At 25.5% G+C, this 20,236-nt stretch overlaps 3 protein-coding genes across 4 annotated transcripts; 1 reads left to right on the top strand and 2 right to left on the bottom strand.

The window, feature by feature from the left end:
- Nucleotides 1-1,145: 1,145 nt before the first annotated feature.
- Nucleotides 1,146-5,239, bottom strand: LOC146872353 (cytochrome P450 4C1-like). 2 transcript variants are annotated; one of them, XM_085662959.1, is made up of 11 exons: nucleotides 5,035-5,239; nucleotides 4,644-4,753; nucleotides 4,365-4,455; nucleotides 4,006-4,203; nucleotides 3,500-3,569; nucleotides 3,220-3,346; nucleotides 2,565-2,631; nucleotides 2,355-2,467; nucleotides 1,822-2,059; nucleotides 1,274-1,632; nucleotides 1,146-1,175 (listed from the first exon to the last, which is right to left on the bottom strand). In XM_085662959.1, exons 1-10 carry the CDS (start codon nucleotides 5,195-5,197, stop codon nucleotides 1,292-1,294), a joined length of 1,518 nt encoding a protein of 505 aa, XP_085519085.1. In that variant the 5' UTR covers nucleotides 5,198-5,239; the 3' UTR covers nucleotides 1,146-1,175; nucleotides 1,274-1,291. The 2 variants fall into 2 exon arrangements, with proteins under 2 accessions (XP_085519085.1, XP_085519084.1); XM_085662958.1 differs by lacking the exon at nucleotides 1,146-1,175 and having other exon boundaries at nucleotides 1,271-1,632.
- A 6,055-nt stretch (nucleotides 5,240-11,294) lies between these two features.
- LOC118447318 (uncharacterized) lies at nucleotides 11,295-16,562 on the top strand. The gene is made up of 6 exons (XM_035879141.2): nucleotides 11,295-11,430; nucleotides 12,817-13,139; nucleotides 13,711-14,142; nucleotides 15,534-15,692; nucleotides 15,815-16,001; nucleotides 16,164-16,562. Exons 1-6 carry the CDS (start codon nucleotides 11,409-11,411, stop codon nucleotides 16,478-16,480), a joined length of 1,440 nt encoding a protein of 479 aa, XP_035735034.2. The 5' UTR covers nucleotides 11,295-11,408; the 3' UTR covers nucleotides 16,481-16,562.
- A 112-nt stretch (nucleotides 16,563-16,674) lies between these two features.
- Nucleotides 16,675-19,646, bottom strand: LOC146872352 (aldo-keto reductase 1B-like). Its single transcript, XM_085663093.1, has 5 exons — nucleotides 19,278-19,646; nucleotides 17,562-18,041; nucleotides 17,252-17,458; nucleotides 17,016-17,164; nucleotides 16,675-16,898 (listed from the first exon to the last, which is right to left on the bottom strand). The coding sequence occupies exons 1-5, from the start codon at nucleotides 19,350-19,352 to the stop codon at nucleotides 16,856-16,858; spliced, it is 954 nt and encodes a 317-aa protein (XP_085519219.1). The 5' UTR covers nucleotides 19,353-19,646; the 3' UTR covers nucleotides 16,675-16,855.
- Between the last annotated feature and the right edge of the window lie 590 nt (nucleotides 19,647-20,236).

Here is a 20,236-nt window from a genome sequence, read left to right as displayed (position 1 = left end):
GAGTAAGCAACATGATGAGGTTCGAACCAAGCTGGAGCATTAAGAATTCTATTTCCTATGAAAACCATTTTTTCGATATCTAACTATCCGACAATTGTTGCAATATTGTATTCTTCAAAATCTCTCCTCTTATTATAGGTAGATCTTATTGACTTCAATTGTGTGCTACAAATGTTATCCTGCTTCGCGCTTCTCATGGATAGTTACTGAACTCTTATCCTTTTCTCCTTTACATTGACGCACCGAATCGATCCATTCATCCTGACTTTAACAGTAATAATAATAATAATAATAAAAATGGATATTATTTGCAGAATTCAGGATAATAACAACAATCTACATAATGTGCATTACAGATATGGATTCTGTACAGTGCCCGAACAATTTTTTAAGAATTAAATCGTTTATATCAAGAAAGATTACTTCCGTCGGATATTGACATGATTTAATCAAAATTTTATTAATGAGAGAAACAAGGAAAGCGACCATTATTCGTTAATTCTCGACCTGGAGGTGCGAAATGGAGGAACAGGTTGAAGTAGGAGAATGACTTGGAAGGAGGGTAAATTTAGATTCACTGCAAATAATTCGTTGGACAATGTTATTAATGGTGAAAAAAGAAGAAAAAGAAGAAAATGAATATAAATAAATATATAAATAAATAAATAGATAAATAAAACAATATAGGCAGTAATGTTATAGAAATTGCATGATCCGTATTAAAAGTAATTACCGTATTTAAAATCATTTCAAAACTAATGATAATAACTAAACAATAATAGTATTAGTACAATTCATCGACTATCTGTATTAGATATCGTATGTAAATATATTCTACTATTTTTACAAATGAAATTTGTAACATTTTGTTATAGTAAACAGATAAAGTTACCTTTATTTACTATTATAATATATATATATTTGATATGATTTATTTTTAAAAAGGAAGATCACTATTACTCACTGATAAAGAATGTTATTATTCTGTAACAATTAACAACTTATACAATTCAATTATAAAGATATATTTAAAATAAAGAATCTCACCTATCAAATGTAAGTTCTTTTTCTTTTTTTTATTATATTAATTTTATTTCATAAACCATCTTCAATGCGGAAAATTCGTAATTCGTAGAAACAGAAAGTGATTCGTTGAATTTAATTTATCAACGGTACTACAAAAAATAAGAATTTTATCGAAAGAAAAAGAAACTAACTCTGTCTCTCTCCCTCTCTCTCTCTCTCTCTCTCTCTCTCTCTCTCTCTCTCTCACCTTTTCTTTGAAGACTTCTCATTTCCTCGGTATAAAACGTAAATATACATCTTCCAATGGTCGTAAAACAACAGAATGATACGTTTTGATATCTTTTCGTAGAATCGCAGATTTGACCATCCATTTTCTCAACAATATAGCTATAACCAATTTACTTTCTAGATTCGCGAATTTCTGTCCAATACAATTTCTTAGTCCGCTGCTAAACGGTAAATATGAATAAGGATGTCTATTTTTCGTTTCATTGGTCAAAAACCTGTCCGGATCAAATTTTTCTGGATCTGGCCAATTTTCGGGATCGTGATGCAAACCATGAACATGAATTGACAATTCTGTATTCTTCGGAATTGTGTATTTACCTGGAAAAATGAAAATAAAAAACAAAGGATTATATATTTATATATATATATATATATATATATATATATATATATATGTCGATATAATGTTTAATATATGTTATGTTAAAAGTATATATAATATAAATATATATGTATATACATTTTTTTTTAAATGACGAATACAAAATTCTATGTATATTTACGTACCTATCGTTATTTCATCTGTTATTTGTCGTGAATATTTAGGTATTACTGGATACAGCCTTAAAGCTTCCTTGCACACTCTGTCTAAATATTTCAATTGGGAAATTGTATTCATGCTAATTGGACCGTCCAAATCGTTGAATACAACCTTCAGTTCCTCGTAAACCTTATCTTGAATTTCAGGCTCAGTTGCCAAACATAACAATGTCCAAAAAATAGCGGTAGCACTAGTATCGTGACCCTAATCACGTTATTAATGTTATAATTAGTTAAAGAGCGGATTATAGATAATGTGACTAAATATTTTTAAATGTTAATGTCAAAGAATAAAAGAATTAAAAATTCGATTTGCAAAGAATTGAAGTTAAAATTCTTATGTCATCTAATATTTCATATTTTCTAATAATATTTGTTAGTAGAAAAAATGTGTAAATTCTTCATGATTATGTATAAATGAAATTATTCCTCTTTGATGGAGTTTTTTAAATCGGTTCATCTATTTCTTTTTCCGCTTTTTCTCTTTTTTTTTTACTTACAGCAAACATTATTGTAGCTACTTGTTCAACCATATCCTCTTCCGAGAACTGATTAGAATTATTTTCTTTGATATCTAACAAGATATCTATGAAGGATTTCCTTTTCTTTCTACCTGAAAAATCAACATTTTTTAAGTTGATCATACACGTGTGTCGAAGGATGAAAGTGGAAAAAAGATAGCTATTTGATAAAAATAAATAATTAATTACCTAATTCGTCAAATTCGCTCTCGTCTTGGCATTTCTCTCGACGAGCCTCCTTTTTCTTCTTTATCACCTGTAATATAAAACAGGTAACGATACTATTGGAAAATATTGATTTGGCTGTATTTAATATGAATTAACGATATATATTCAAAAAGAAAAAAAATGACAGTTTATGTTAATTCTTGCAATTGGCATTGAAAATGAAATAATTATATTTAATATAAATGCTTAATAAATATAAATAAGCGTAAAGGTCACGACTAAATCACATTTGGGTTGTATCTCGTAGCTACTCAGATTATTATAAATATTTGTAAACTATTTAAGATATTGACAAACTATTACATTTACAAATATTTTTACTGTATTATCAATAATTTTCGTATCAATCGTTGTAATACTGATCACTTATATCACGTATTGATATTTTATTATAAATGCTGGACGTTTATTTTATTAATAGTAATTATCATATTAGTATTGTGAGAATATATATATATATATATATATATATATATATATATATAAATACATATAAAAATCTATATTAATGCACTATCTTCACGATGAAATTTTGGTAGATGAAGAAGAAATTCATATATATATACATATATATATTGATGTGAAAATAGAAAACGAGATATAACTATTGTTCTACCTCTCTATTAAAACGATGTATTTCCTTGATCGACGAATAAAATTCTTTCCCTTCGGCTGTCAATGCAAATATCGAATCGAGTATTAACCAAGGACGCAAATTACGATATAATATACCATTCCCCGCTCTGAAATACGTGTGGAAAATGGATAAATAGATAAATAAATTAAATAAACATATATATAGAAAGAAATAAATAAGTAAATAAATCAATAAATAAATAAAATTTCCAAACAATCATTCTTTACGTTTAACATAATGAGTTTTATATTAATCATACTTATGTACGTAATCGGGGTAACTAGTAATAGTATTATCCTGCGCATGTATGTTTACGCCCATTGCGGTTTCTGATAAAAAAGAATAAAAAAGCAAATAGATAAAGATAAATAATCGATAAAAAATAGGAGAGTTTGTTTTCACGAAAGAAAGGAAGCCGCTTTTGCAGAACCGTGTTAACCAATCACGTACAAATTGATCGGTTTAAAAAGTAGTCAATTTTTATGATATCTTTTTCTTTTTCTTTCGATAACATTTAATCAATTTTATTCATATATAAAAAAGATATCTAAGTGATATTATTGAAGGATAACAAAAAAAAAAATATTATATTGGAAAAGATCGATTTCTGTTTTAACTCTTTAAATATATGCTGCCTTTTAATGGAAAATCAACATATTTTACAACATATGTATGTGTGTGTGTCACGAGAAAATTGTATATTTTTTCATCAGAGATTTATCTCTGATGGATATTGCGTGTTAAAAGATATTTGAGTGAACTTACCGCATATAACATCCAACGTAAAAGCAGCAATCAATGGATAAATATTAACTGCATTTTTTCCAATATTTTTCCCCAATTCTTTCTCTATACGATCGATCAAAATTTCGCTCTTTTCCAGCATTACTACCATGAAATTATCGAGCATAGAAAAATGAAATGCCGGATTAATCAATTTTCTGTCATGGTGCCACTTAGAACCTGAAAACGATGAATTATTATGTATTATTTGTTTATTTTATTATATACATATAGGAAAATATGTAATGCCCTTCATTGACAAGAAAAAAGAAATATATATATATATATATATAAATGTATATTATACATGTATATATGTATATGTATGTGTATAGATTTACCAGTCGATGTTACAAGACCATCTCTTAACCAAGGCTTTAAGCTATCATAAGTAGTTGGTTTTTTTATATTTGTACTACTTCTGAGAATGACCTGCGCACGAATGAAAAGAAAAAAGGAAGACAATTAACAGAATAAAATATCATATCAATTCTTTAACATCTATAATAATAATAATAATAATAATACATTTTAATATCAATATGGATATAAATGTATATTCCTCAATCTTATGGCACCAATCCTGATTTTTTAGAACATACTTTCATATATCTACGTACCTCTGCATATTCAGGCTTGTAAATGTATACTAGTGCTTTATATCCCATCCATAATTTATAAATCCCTTCTTTATATCGAACTGCGTATTGACAAAACGCTTTATGATATTCTAAAGAAGAAAAATTAAAAAAAATTTCGATTCAATTACACTTGTGTTTCCTATACTTTTTTTTTTCTTTCTTCTACATAAAATTAATTACATTATTTAAACGATCATCACAGTATGTGAAATCGATGATCGATCATTATATTTATTTACGTAATACCGAGTCACAAATATATGTATGACTGTATATGTATATATATATATAAATTTTATGTGTATAACTATGTACATGTATTACGTACGTATATAGTATTATATACATAACATAAAAAAGAAAAGTTTACCGTCTTTAGATAATCTGTTGAAATTGATTACGTTACTGAAGTAGGATGCATCACCAGGTATTTTATTAATCGTCTTACGAAAAACATAAAATTTATACATCTTCGATAGAATATTAATAAATATAACTGTTAACAGAGCAATTAAAATAATCGTCAATATCATTTTATAATGTTATATGACTTATATATTAGAAATACGATTCGTTTTGCGATTATGCGCTGTTTTAAAAAGAAAATAGAACTCATATATTCTTTTATAGTCAAAATATTCTTAGTATACGAACATTAAAGTTTTAAGGACGTCTACTACGATAGCAGTTACCATTAAATAATCTTAATTATCCTTAATTCGTTCCTATATTATTACTACAAGTAAAAAATATTCGACGAAGTCACGTGATATCTATTATTATGTTTACCTATATTTTACGGGTTTTAATTTCAAAATATCTTTATCTTTTTCCCCTTTTCTTTTTACTACACAATTTGGCAACAATGGCGAATCAATAAAGTGCATATAATTTTCTTATCATGCGAATATAATTATCGTTGATATTACACAAATTGTTTGCTGAACAAAAAAGAATAAAAGAAAAGAAAAAACAACACTCTCTCTCTTTCTCTCTCTCTCTCTCTCTCTCTCTCTCTCTCTCTCTCTCTCTCTCTCTCTCTCTCTATCTATCTATCTATTTTACTTCCACTTTCTCTTTTGTCAATTTTTTGTTTCTTCTATATTTGGAATATACTCTAAATGTAAATATTTTATGACCTTTCGCAACAACATATTAGAAAATCGTTAGTACATCACAGAAAAAAGAAGAAAAAAAAAAAAAGAAAGGAAATAGAATAAAAACAAAGAAAAAGGAAAAGAAATATATATTCATATTGACTATAATTATTATACCATTTCAAGTAACTTGCAGGAAAAAAAATATAGAAATAATCGTAGTTTCTTATCTGACCAATTGAAATATACAGAAAAACATTGAGATGATAAAATGCGAAAATTCGTCATTGTTTTTACTTTCGTTCTATTTCTTTTTTCTTATAAAATATATACATACATATATATATATATATTTATTCTTTCTTTTAATATGTATATATTTTTAATTATATACGTACAAAAACACATCTGTGATCCGTCATTCGATCTAGGGAACAACTTGATTGACGCCAACCAGATCATTAAGAATACTGTTTCTTATGGTAGCCTTTTTTTCGATATCTAAATATCCGACCATCGTTGAAGTACGTGTTCTTCGAAATCTCTCCTATTATCATAAGTCGATCTTATTGACTACGATTGTTTGCTCAAAATGTTATCCTGTATCGTGCTTATCACGAATGAGTTTACTGTACTCTTTTATATTTTTCTTCGTTACATTGACGCACCAAATCGATTCATTCATCATCCTGATTTCAATAATAATAATAATAATTATTATTATTATTATTATTATAATAATTAATATTTTCATTTAGTCAAACGTCCAACTCGTCGAGTAAATCCTTAAGTTTCTTAGAAATCTTATCTTGTACTATAGATTCGATTGTCAAATATAACAATGTTCAAAAACTAACAGAAACAATAATATCGTGATCCTAATCACGTTATTAATCGTTACATAATACCATTAAAAAGTTGAATCATAAATATTGCTGTTAAATATTGAAAAATATTAATTTGAAAGAATTCAAGAATTAAAGAATTGAATTTGCAAAGAATTGAATTTATATCGAAGAATCCTTAATCCATCTAATATTTTATATTTTCTAATAATACTTATTTATAGAGAAACGTATATGTCAAAAAAAAAAAAAAAAAAGAAAAATAAATAAAGGGAATAGAATTTCATATCAATTCTTTAACATCAATTATAATAGTAATAATAATCATAATGATAATAATAATAATAATTATTATAATTATTATTATTATTATTATAAAATTTAATTTCGACATGGATTTAAATTCTTGTTTCTTCGCAATTTTTGAAATTGAAATTCTCTAACGCATTCTTTATTTTATATCTACGTACCTGTGCATATTCGAGGCTTGTAAATATATACTATTGCTCGATTTCCATAATATATAATTCCCTTATTTATATCGAAGCGCATTTTGACAAAAGGTTTTATAATATACTAAAAAACAAAAAAGAAAAAAAAAAAAAGAAAAATTAAAAAAAAAAATTTCAGGTCTATTTCACTTGTGCTTCCTATTTCCTTTTTTCTTTTTTTTTCTTTTTTTTTTTTCTTCTTCTCTTGATTTCTTCGTAAAATAATATACGTAAGTGCATTATTTTAACAATTATCACCATATGTAAATTCGATAATCGATCATTATATTTACATATATATATATATATATATATATATATATATATATATATATATATGTAAATATTATATATATATATATATGTAATATTTATAATATAATATATAATAGCATAATAATATGTAATTATTATATATATATATAATTGTTAATCAGAAAATAACCTTACCGTATTTCGTTAACCTGATTATATCGATTATGGCATTATCACCAGGTATTCTATTAATCATTTTAAATAAATATAACAACTTCGATAATATATTAATAAGTATAACCATTAAAAAAGCAATTAAAATAATCATAAATAATCATAACATTTTATAATGTTATATGACTTATATATTAAAAATACGATTCGTTTCGTTATTTCGCGTAGTTTTAAAAATAATACAGAACTTATATGTTCTTTTATACTAAAAATGATCTTACTGTTCGATCATTAAAATTTCAAGGACGATTGTTTTACATTGGTTACAACAGCATTTACTATTAGATAATCTTAAATACGTTTAATTAATATTTTCTTTCCCTTATTACTATAAATATCAATAAATAATATTCGACGTGATCATGTGATATTTATCGTTATGTCATCCTACGCTTGTATCTTTTTTTTGTTTTTCGTTTTCTTTTTTCTTTTTTTTTTTTTTTTTTTTTTTCTTTTGGTCGAAAACACGACAACGATAGTAAAATTTACAAATTGGATATAATTTTCTTATCATGCGAATATAATTTTACCTGATATTACAAAATTTGTATTTAAACAAAAAAAAGAAAAAAAAAAAAAGAAAAAACAATACTTTCTCTCTCTCTCTCTCTCTTTCTCTCTCTCTCTCTCTCTCTCTCTCTCTCTCTCTCTCTCTCTCTCTCTCTCTCTCTCTCTCACTTTCTTTCTCTCTCTTTCGTGAATTTATATTTCACCTATATTTGGAATATACTCGAATTAGAGAACTATTCAATTTGAAAAATCGATCAAAATGTAAATGACTCTATGACTGTTCGCAAGTACATATAAGAAAAAAACGACAGGTCACCAGAAAAAAAAGGGGGGGAAAAAAAAGGAAAAAAACATTTGATGGAAAAACAAAGAAGGCAAAAAAAGAAATTGAAAAAAAAAAAAAGAAAAGAAGTAAACGTGTGTACATTGGTCATACTTTCTATGTCCGACTGTAATTATTATTTAGATAATTTGTACGAAGGATAACATAAAAATAAATGAAATCTTTTTTATCCGAAATTTTTTTAAACAAATACAGGAGACTATTAGATTTCTCGATATTAATGAAACGCAAAAATTCGTCGTTGTTTTTACTTTTTTATCTGTCTTTTTTTTCTTTCTTCTCCCTTTTTTCGTTCTCAAAAAAATCATTCACAATCGTTCTCATGTGGTGTCGAACCAAGAGGGCTCAATCACGTTACATTTCACTGGTGGCAATGGTATGGATGTAGTGGTCGGAAGGGACGTCGGTAAAAATTCTCCAGGCCAGAGATGAATCGCGTCCATGCATAATAATCCGATCAAAAAACCGTGCAAAAGTGGTGCAAAAATGCTCAAAAATCTTCCCCTTGTACGTACTTTTTGTGGCCATATAAATATCAATCTTGAACCGCCTGAAAGGGAACGAAAGAAAAGAAGAGAAAGGAAACAAAAAAAAAAAAAGAAAAAAAAAAGAAGAAACAAAAGAAAGAAAAAGAAAGAAGATAATTTAATGGATACAATTTATACAATCGTTTATTCATATCATTAATCCAATAAATAAATAATATTAAGTATTAAGATTTGATACTTCTAATTTAATTCTTAAAAAATCAAAGTAACGAATCATTCGTTCGTTTGATTTTGCAAATCAAATTCGCGAATCATTCGTTCGTTTGATATTGCAAATCAAAATTCTACGATATGAATAATCTTTCAATATTTTGAGAATAATGAAATGTAACGAAAAGATATTAAAAATAAAATATAAATATGATAAAACTTATCTTTAAATTTCAACCCTTTCATATACATAAATATATATATATATATATTAATATTTTTTCGTTCATTCATATTCATTTATTTTTTTATTACTCTTTTTATTTCTTTATTTCTTTATTTCTTTATCTATTTATTTATTTACTTATTTACTTATTTACATATTACGAGTCACAAACTAAAGTGTGTTACACTTATAAAAATTTATTCAAAGGACAAATAAATGAAATATATATATATATTTATATATATTTGATATATATATATTTATATATTTATATATTTATATATATTTGATATATTTGATATATATTTTTATATATTTATATATTTATATATTTATATATTTATATATTTATATATTTAAATATTTATATATTTATATATATTTGATATATATATATTTTTGTATATATTTTATATGTAAATATATATATATATAAATATATATATATATGTATGTACAAAAACACACCTGTGTTTCGTCGTACAATCGAGGAAGCAACGTGGTGAGGATTGACTCCAGCTGGAGCACTAAAAATTCCGTTTCCAATCGAAGCCTTTTTTTTCCGATAACTAAATACCCGACCACCACATGATCGTTGAAGTACATGTCCTTCGAAATCTCTTCTCTTATCATAGATCGATTTTATTGATTGCGATTGTGTGCTTAAAATGCTATCCTGTATCGTGCTTGTTACGGTAGTTAATGAGGTCTTATCATCTTCTCCGTTACATTGACGCACCAAATCGATCCATTTATCATCCCGACTTTAATAATAATAATAATTATTATAACAAAAATGTAAATAATTATAATAAATATAAATAATAATAATTATAATAGTAACAAATATATAAATAATACAAATAAATAATATGAATAATAATAAAAATAAATAATAATAATAATAATTATTATTATTATTATTATTATTATTATTATTATTATAGTAATAATAGTAACGATAATAATAATTCGTTTAATTCGATTCCTTACAGTCATTGAGCAAATTCAGTACCATTCATTAGGTAAATAGCGTAAAAAAGAAAGGATAATTATTACATTATATTATATATATATATATATATATATATATATATATATATTATAAATATATATATTTTTGTTATATTATATTATATATATAATTATATATATTGTATCATAAATATTAATAATATTTATTATATTATATATATATATATATATATATTATATTCTATTATTTCTAACAAAAAGTATACTCAAATTTGATTTCTAATCAAACCTGTATAGATAATTATATAAAAAATAAATGAGTAAAGATAAATAAGAAAAAAAAAGAAGAAGAAGGAGAAATTTATGCTTAGTACAAAAAAGTTTATAAAGAAAAAAAAACTTTTTTTTTTTTATTTTACTTTAAATCCGGAGAAGAAGGGACAACATTTTTCCAATCTTGATTATGCTCCAGATTTTTTTTCGTCGTTTCTCCTTCTATGGACGCCGACTTTATTAATTTTTCTTCTTCTCTCTTTAATTTCTCTTAATTATATAAATTATTTATTTATATAATAATCTAACAAGAAACGCAATATAATGTCTTTCGGCATTGCGATTATTATGACATTGACGCACACAAATTATGTCATATTTTATTGTCACATCGAGAATGACATCCGCTCGATTTCGTTTCTATCCTTCATTGAATCAAATAATCCACATTTAATTCGACGTATTAATCCACTTCATCGTCTTATCTACCGTCGGTAATGTAGTTAAAATGTCGGTAAAATAGTTTGAAAATATCTTACCATGTATTTATATGACTTGAAATTGACGGCAATATATCAATGGCCAATTAACATTGCATACGTTTTACATGAATACATAAATACATAAATACATATATATATATATATATATATATATTATGTATATAACACGCTAATCTTTTATCAGTAATGTCGATTGAAAATTGTTGTTTGATGTCAACAAAATTTATGGCTTTCTAACGAAATCAACGACCTATCTAAATTTTCCATCGAATTTTTCGAATTCTTCAAACTATCATGGCGACGTTACATAAAATTGGTAAGTGACTTATATAAATAAAATATAATAAAAAAAATTTATATATATATATATGTATATATATATATACTTACGTATATCATTACAAATATGTAGCTATAATTTTATGCATACGTATGTCAGTTTTAACATTTGCAATCGATTATCTTCGACGTTAAAAGTCAAACGGAAAGATTATATATATGCGTATAAATGTACACATGTATTATTGTCATTAATGATATAAAACTTTTATTTATTTTATGTACATTTTTTAATTCTCAAAAGAACACTTATTACATCTATTTCAATTAAAATAAAATTTAATATAATCGCATTTTACAAATCAACAGGAATGTTTGAGCTAACTCTTAACTTGCGAAAATATTAGTTATAAAACTTCAAGGTTTTTGAGAAAGAGAGAGAGAAAGAGAGAGAAAGAGAGAGAGAGATAAACTGAGAGAGAAAGAAAAAGAAAGAATATGAGAAAGATAAGGAGAATATATAACGTGAAGTACGGAGCAAAAGAGAAAGAGAGAATGAGATACGAACTACGTGAATTAAGAAGTAAAAGAGAGAGAGAAAGAAAGAGAGAGAGAGAGAGAGAGAGAGAGAGAAAAGGAAAATGTGAAATAGATCAAATCTAGATGGCGCGATCGTAGCCAATGATATTGCTTTCTACATATTCAAAATCAATAACAGATTCAAAACTCTGAACCACGTGAATATTATTTTATTTTATAAATTCGATCGTAAATTCTTACGATTTTATTCGATTCTTAAATGAGATATCTCATTAAACAAATTTTTACAATTTCCCAAATAAAATACGTCGATGGTATAACGCGAGCAGTTAAAAAATTTTTATTATTCAATTTGTATCAATTAAAATGTCAAATATTATCTCAGAAGTAAAACTAATGTTTAAAAAAAAAGAAATATACAAAAGTGTACTTTTTTTTTTGTTTTTTTTTTTTTTTTTTTTTTGGAATCTTAAATATCGATAATACTTGACGAAGGAATATTATATTAATTTAAAAAAATTTTCTTAGGAATTGTACTACAAAATTAAGGAAATTATTGACAAAGTATAACTAATCTAAATATATCAAAATATATCGATTACACACACATATATATATATATATATATATATATATATATATATATATATATATTATACATATTATATATATTAGATTGGAAACTATGAAACGGGCGTTGAATGAAAATAAATAACTAAACAAAACCGCCCGTTTCATAGTTTCCAACCTAATATATATTATAGTGTAAAATCGATTTATTTTAATAGAATCTCAAAAGATGTGTAACGTTTTCGTTAAGACCGTCATTATATAATTATTAACGTCAATGATTATTATTAATGGTATAAACATGTTATTTCAGGTACTAAATCCGAAACGAGAATGAACGGACGACAATCGAAACCATATTTTGAAGAAATTGCTGCGAGTATAGAAGAACGTCATTGCGATTTAACGGGACGTCATAGATATCTCAGGGAAAAAATCACGACGATGGAGAGATCAATACCGGCCCTTATGGCGTACAACATGTGGAAATCCGGGAAGACCTGCGACGATCCACCATTTTGCAAAATTCGCGAAATCATGAACAAGCTATCGCCCGACTTAGATCCAACCGAAAAGCTACTTCGTAATTTAAAGAGCACCGTCAAGGATCTCAATATGGAGACGACGGAGTTGCACGTACGACCCGATTGAAATTCAACATACGACGATTAACAACGGGGTAATAAAATCTCGTCAGTATGCGAAGTCAAGTCAAAAAAAAAAAGAAAATCAAACAGAGAGAGAGAGAGAGAGAGAAAGAGAGAGAGAGAGAGAGAGAGAGAGAGAGAGAGAGAATAAAAAAAGAAAAAATTACGACGACTTACGGGGTACATAAATTACGTCGGTATAAACGAAAAAAGAAAGAAAGGAAAAAAGAAAAACAAAAAAAAAAAAGAAGAAGAAGAAGGATCATATAATTTGCCGCTTATAATTCAGAACTGTTTAATATTCTCTCGTTTTCATTGTTTACTTGATCGATCGATCGATCGATCGATCGATTGATTGATTGATTGATTGATTGATTGAGTGATTGATTAATATAATTTGATTTGATTTAATCCGATCGATTGGTAATAACCGAAGTCAATAACAATCGAAGATTAAATGCATTTTAGGATCATCGTAATTACTAATTATATATTTTCTTCTTATTTTTTTTTTTTTTTTTTTTTTTTTTTTATTTGTTTCTTCCTTTTCCCCCATTAAGGACAAAATTATCGATGCCGACGTTAAATTGGAGGAAACCGATATAGAATTGGAATCCCTCGAATTGGCGAATAAGGAGATGAACGATCAAGCTGACAAAATTGAAAAGGAAATTCGTTGTTATCAATGTACGAGCTTACAGTCGATTAATTCGGATGATGTCATTTGTTTGACGAAAATACATCAGTTAGCTAAGGACGAGTTAGAATTAAAAAATTGTATAAAGCAATTGGAAGAAAAGGAGATTCTTTATGTTGAACAATTGGATCGTTTGCTCGCATCGAAAGAATTTCAAAATATTTCTGGTAACAATAAGATGCTTAAACGCATTCAAGATCTTGAGATTAACGAGAGGAAGATGTGTTGCGCGTTGCAATTTTACAAAAACAATATACAACAATTAAAGAAGGAACTCGTGCGGAAAAAGAGTGATGTTAGTGAATTTCGTTTTCCTGTTTTCTTTTTTTTTTCTTTTTTTTTTTTTTTTTTTCTTTATACATACACACACGCACACACACACGTATGCACATTTTGTTATATAAATTTTGCAATTCAAATTCGAACATTCATAAATCAAATTCAATCTGTCTTTCTTTTTTTTTATTTTGCAATTCACATTTGGAACCTTCGCAAATCAAATTCAATCTTTTCTTTTTGTTTTTTTTTTTTTTCTTTGCTTTTTCTTTTTTTACAATTCAAATGCGAACCTTTGCAAATCTAATTCAAGAATTTCTTTTTCTACTTTTACAATTGAAATTCGAATCTTTGCAAAATCGAATTCAAACTTCTCTTTTTTTTTTCTTTTTCTTTCTTCGCAAAATCGAAATCAAATTCATTTCCCTTTCGCGAATTAATTCTTTCTAAAATAACATTTCTTCTTAAGCCTTAACAATAAAAAAAGAAAAAAAGAATATATAATCGAATGTAAATCTTTGTTATTAAAAAATTCCAAATTTTCGTAATTCGTAATTCGTTGAGTTAAAAACTCAACGTAATTCCTAATTATATAGGTACGTATGATTACGTATACGAAAAGATAAATAAAACAAAGAAAAAAAAAAACGAAAAATAATTCATCTAAATATTTCTTTCAATCTTTCTTATCTAGAATGAAGTCTGATTTTTCGAATTGCAAAGATTTTATCACATGTACGATCAATATATAATGCAATACTGCAACGAATCAAAATCAAATCATATCGTTTTTTACTTTCCTTTCCTTTTTTTTTCTCTTTTTTTTTTTTTTTTTTTTTTTAATTTGATCGTATCAACAGCATTATAAAACGCATTGTCAAAATCAAAACGATATTATTGTCAATTTGTGTTTTCGTAAAATATTTATATTGAAATTCTGTCATTGATGTGCGAAGGAATAAATATCACGTTTATATCAAACCGCATACATTATACGTTAATAATTAATTTTACGTGTTCTTGAGTAGTTTTATCAGTTAGTAATAAATCAAAAGTAAAAAAAAAGAAAAGAAAAATACAAAAAGAAACAAAAAAAAAAACTTGAACAACTTTATGCACTGAATTAGCGATAATGAAAAAAGAAAAAAAAAAAAAAAAAAATCCATCAATAATTTTGAAACGTTGAATTTGCATTTGCAAAAGTATAGATTTCATTTGCAAAATAAATATTTTTCCAAATATTGCTAATATTTAATTAAATATTTTTCATTGATCCAATTCTTCAATTAAAAATGTTGTTTCACCAAATCAAAAACAACAAATGTTGTTTTTCGACTCAATGAGATTAAGGAACATACATTATATACATACATGCATACATACATACAAAAGAAAAATTATTATTTATAGCATACTATAGATACGACTAAGCCTGTTAAAAATTCGAAGCAAATAATACGAGATAAGCCATCGAAGATTGAAAGAAAAGAAATAGAACCGTCGAAGACATTGAAAAATCGAATCGATATTTCAAATGAATTAGAGGAGAAGACCGATCATGATAATAAAGTAAAGTGATTAATTTTGATAAATAAAAAGAATAACGTACGATAATAAAATATTAAATTCTTTTAACAAAACTATATAAATATATATATATATATTATTTTTCAATTGATTTTAAATCGTAGGAATCAAAATTATGTATTTGCGTGAAGAAATATGATCAAGAAAATGCTTCGACGAGTAAAAAATCAAGAAAATCTTCGAGAACGTTGTCTTCTAATGTACGTCCATTAAAATCGAATAATATTCGGAAAAATCCTTGCTCAATTAATCTTCCATGTGATCTTCCTCCCTGTGCTATATTAACATCAAGTACGTTTCTATTTCCTAATTTATATATATGTATATATAAATATATAGAAACAAAAAAAAAATATATATATAAACAGTATGTATGTATGTATATATATATATAAAGAAAGCAATGAAGTTCCTATATAATATCATTCATAGAAAATTTATATTTTTTTGCAGATTGTCCAAAGGCACCTTGCGATTTTGAGATCACGTCTAATAACTCTTATTCATTATCGTGCAATAAATGTCGTTTATCGGAGATTAAAAATGAATGTAGGTGCAATTGCAAAGGAAAATGTGCCTATGGATTATCTAATGCACCATGCAAATGTGGAGCTGGGCCATTATGTCCATTGGACAAAGGATATCAACCGGTAGCTGAATCATCATTATCTATTCCCATGAACAATAGTGACACCGACGAAGAATATTGCGAGTGTTGTTCTTGCGGTTGTGAGGACAACGACGATAACTCCACCTGTTCTTGCAATTAAATATCAATCAAGCATTTTATAATGTAATTACATTGTTCGACACTATATATACACACATACAAACTTATATATATATATATATATATATATATATATATATATATATATAAATTCTTTTTCTTTTCTTTTTTTTTTCCTTTTTTTCTTTTTCGTTCAACGACATCAAATTGCATTAAAATATTATAAACGAGAGATTCTTTATTTAACGAAAATTTATTATCTGTTAATATCGAAATACATGCGTAGAAAAATACGAACGTACTTGTAAATGTATTTAACAAAGGAAATATTTACGATACACATATTTAAAAAATAATTATATGTAATATCTTTATGAACGCGATCAAAACTAATCTTACTTATCTGTTGTATTAATTAGAAAGGAATGGCAAATGGAAAATAAGGACTTTCCTCAGATCTGAAAATACAAAATAAAATATTATAATTTTAATATATTAATTTGGAAATATATATAAAAATGATTAAATTAATATTTAAAATATTAATTTGGAAATATATATAAAAATGATTTTACCCTATCATCGGACAAATTCTTCCATTACAGTCGAAAGAATCTATGTATGCAATATCATCAGGTTTAAGTTGAAAATCAAAAATATTACTATTTTCGAGGATACGTGATTTGGTAACGGATTTTGGAATTACAACGTGTCCACGATCCAACTGTAATATATTATTTAATGTATTTCTTTTATTATGATATTCATATTAATCATTCCTTTTTATTTTAATAAAAAGAATTCAACTTACTTGATAACGCAAAAGAATTTGCGCTGGTGTTTTATTATACTTCTTTCCAAGTTCCAACAATTTTGCATCCTCCAATAATTTTGGATCATCCGGCTTAGCCCACGGTCTATCTGGTGAGCCCAAAGGACTATAAGCGGTAATTATAATTTCTTTTTCTTTACAGAAATCAGACAATTTCTTTTGCGTTAGATATGGATGACATTCGATCTGGCAAAAAAAAAAAAAAAAAAGAAAAGAGAAAACATTTATAATTATTAACAATCAAATTGATCAAGGATTTTATAATTAATTTATCAAAATGAATGCATACTTGATTCGTTACCGGCTTAATGGTACAATTTTTAAGTAATCTATTAATCTGCTCAGAATTAAAGTTACTGACGCCGATGTTCTTTGTTAATCCTTTATTTAATAAACCCTCCATAGCCTTCCATGTGTCAATGTAATCAGCATTACTAAATTCAGGAAAACCATCAGAATTTTTTGGAAATAAATTATCGCCCTCTTTGTAAGCGATAGGCCAATGAATTAAATATAGATCTAAGTATTCAAGACCAAGGTCGCTCAATGTTTTTTTAATAGCAGGTTCTACTAAATCGGGTTGGTGAAAGGTATTCCAAAGTTTACTAGTAATAAACAAATCTTTTCTACTGACAACTCCTTCTGCAATTTTTGTTTTTATTGCTTTCCCGACTTCTTTCTCATTACCATAAACATAAGCACAATCAATGTGACGATAACCAATATCTATGGCATCCTCAACAGCTTGAACAACTTCTCCGGGTTTTGACTAAAATAAAAAATATATAATATTAAAATATTATATTTACACACACACACATACACAAAAATAAAGCGATAAAAAAAAATATATATATATATCAACATAGTATGAGAGTAATGAAAAACTAAATAAAATTCATGATTAAAAATTTAAAAAAAAAAAATAAAGAGAGAAAGAAAAGAGAGAGAGAGAGAGAGAGAGAAACAAGAAAAAAAAATTTGGAAACTTATCCTTATTATTTCACATAAATTTATTATTTATTCTTTCAATGAAATCAGAATTAAATTAGGAAATGAAAAAAAAAAAAAAGAAAAAAAAAGGAAAAACATTTCGTTTCAATTATCAAACTATCTTGTCGAATTTATTAAGAAATCTAAATAAATAAATAAATAAATAAATAAATAAATAAATAAATAAATAAATAAATAAATAAATAAATAAATAAATAAATAAATAAATAAATAAATAAATAAATAAATAAATAAATAAATAAATAAATAAATAAATAAATAAATAAATAAATAAATAAATAAATAAATAAATAAATAAATAAATAAATAAATAAATAAATAAATAAATAAATATAAATAAAAGGACGAGTAAAAAAGATTTGAAATATTTCATATCGTTGTCACTGATTTTGGTTTTGTCGTAAAATAAAAAATTTTTCCAAATGAAAAAAAAAAAGAAAAAAAGCACGAATAATATGTTATTTCAAAGAATATCTTTTTCATAGATACATAGTAATAGTTTCTCGAATGAGAATTCAAATATAACGATAATAATATCGTAAAGTGAAACAGTCTTTTAATTATACGTATTATCGTAGTAATATACAAATGACCTTGCATCGATCGTATTCTAAACAAATTTTGTTTAGACATGTATTCATGAAAAAAAAAAAAAAAAAAAAAAAAAAAATGTATATATACATATATATAAATAATACTATACATATGTACATATGTTCTACGGTGTATTATCTACAATATTGATTAGTTCGTAGTTTTGGGTAACGAAAAAAAAAAAGACAACCTACACAGCGGTGACATCGTAAGAATTACGTAACAAAATATTATTGACAAAACAAAAGAGAGAGAGAGAGAGAGAGAGAGAGAGAGAGAGAGAAAGAGAGAGAAAGAGAGAGAAAGAGAGAGGAATGATACTTTCTTTTGTTTTCTTTTTTTCTTCTTTCATTCTTTCTTTCTTTCTTTCTTTTTTTTTTTTTTTTCTTTTACATACCTTCCAAGTACCCAATCCAAATTGAGGAACAGTATTGCCATTGTAAAACTTAACGCCCGGTACGTTTAAAACCATTTTATTCTTCCTTCTTTTTTCCAATTGAAAATAAAAGATCGATACTCCTTACAAATTATATGTATATATATATATATACAAATATATGGGAATAGACTAGATTTTAGTTACAAGAGAAAAAAAGAAAAAAAAAAGGAAAGATAAGTAATGATAAATCGCGTTAATGGATGACAAAATAGATCCTTGTTGGAGAGCGATCGTGTCAACGGTACAAATACGTCTCATCAAGAATTTGTCTCATATTTATAAACGATCTGATTTACTTCTTTCCCCACTCCATAACTCACTAAACCAGATCATCCATCCATTCGACCAACCATCGACACTAACACCTCCTTGCGTCAATTTCGCGAATTAGACATAATGTTTATTTTATTTTCTTCTTTGAAATATATGTCTATATATATATATATATAATATATAATATACATATATAATATATAATATATATATAATATATAATATATATAATATATATATATATATTTTACATATATATATATATATATATTTATATATATATATATGCTTATATAGTTCGCCAGTAAATATATGTAAATATTAAGTACGTATGTACATATATATATTTATGTATATTTATGATATGTTAAGTATATTTATTTAAATACGTATGGATACGTATGAATATGTCTATATGTAAATTTCTTCTTCCAATTTTATACTTATCTACAGCAAATTAGAATGACATAGATCAATGATCCTTATTATGTATACATACGTAGTATATATTATCTAGAAAATAATGTTAAAATATTTAATGTATGGTAATATACGTATTATGTGAAAAAGAGATAGGTTAAGATTATACAAGGTTATACTATAAGATTATGTTATATGTATATGTACATGCATATAAGCATGCA

This window comes from Vespa mandarinia, chromosome 20 (assembly GCF_050613455.1).
Source record: "Vespa mandarinia isolate Hongniang chromosome 20, ASM5061345v1, whole genome shotgun sequence".
Classification (NCBI taxonomy): domain Eukaryota; kingdom Metazoa; phylum Arthropoda; class Insecta; order Hymenoptera; family Vespidae; genus Vespa; species Vespa mandarinia.
This window is presented reverse-complemented; position numbering and strand designations above follow the sequence as displayed.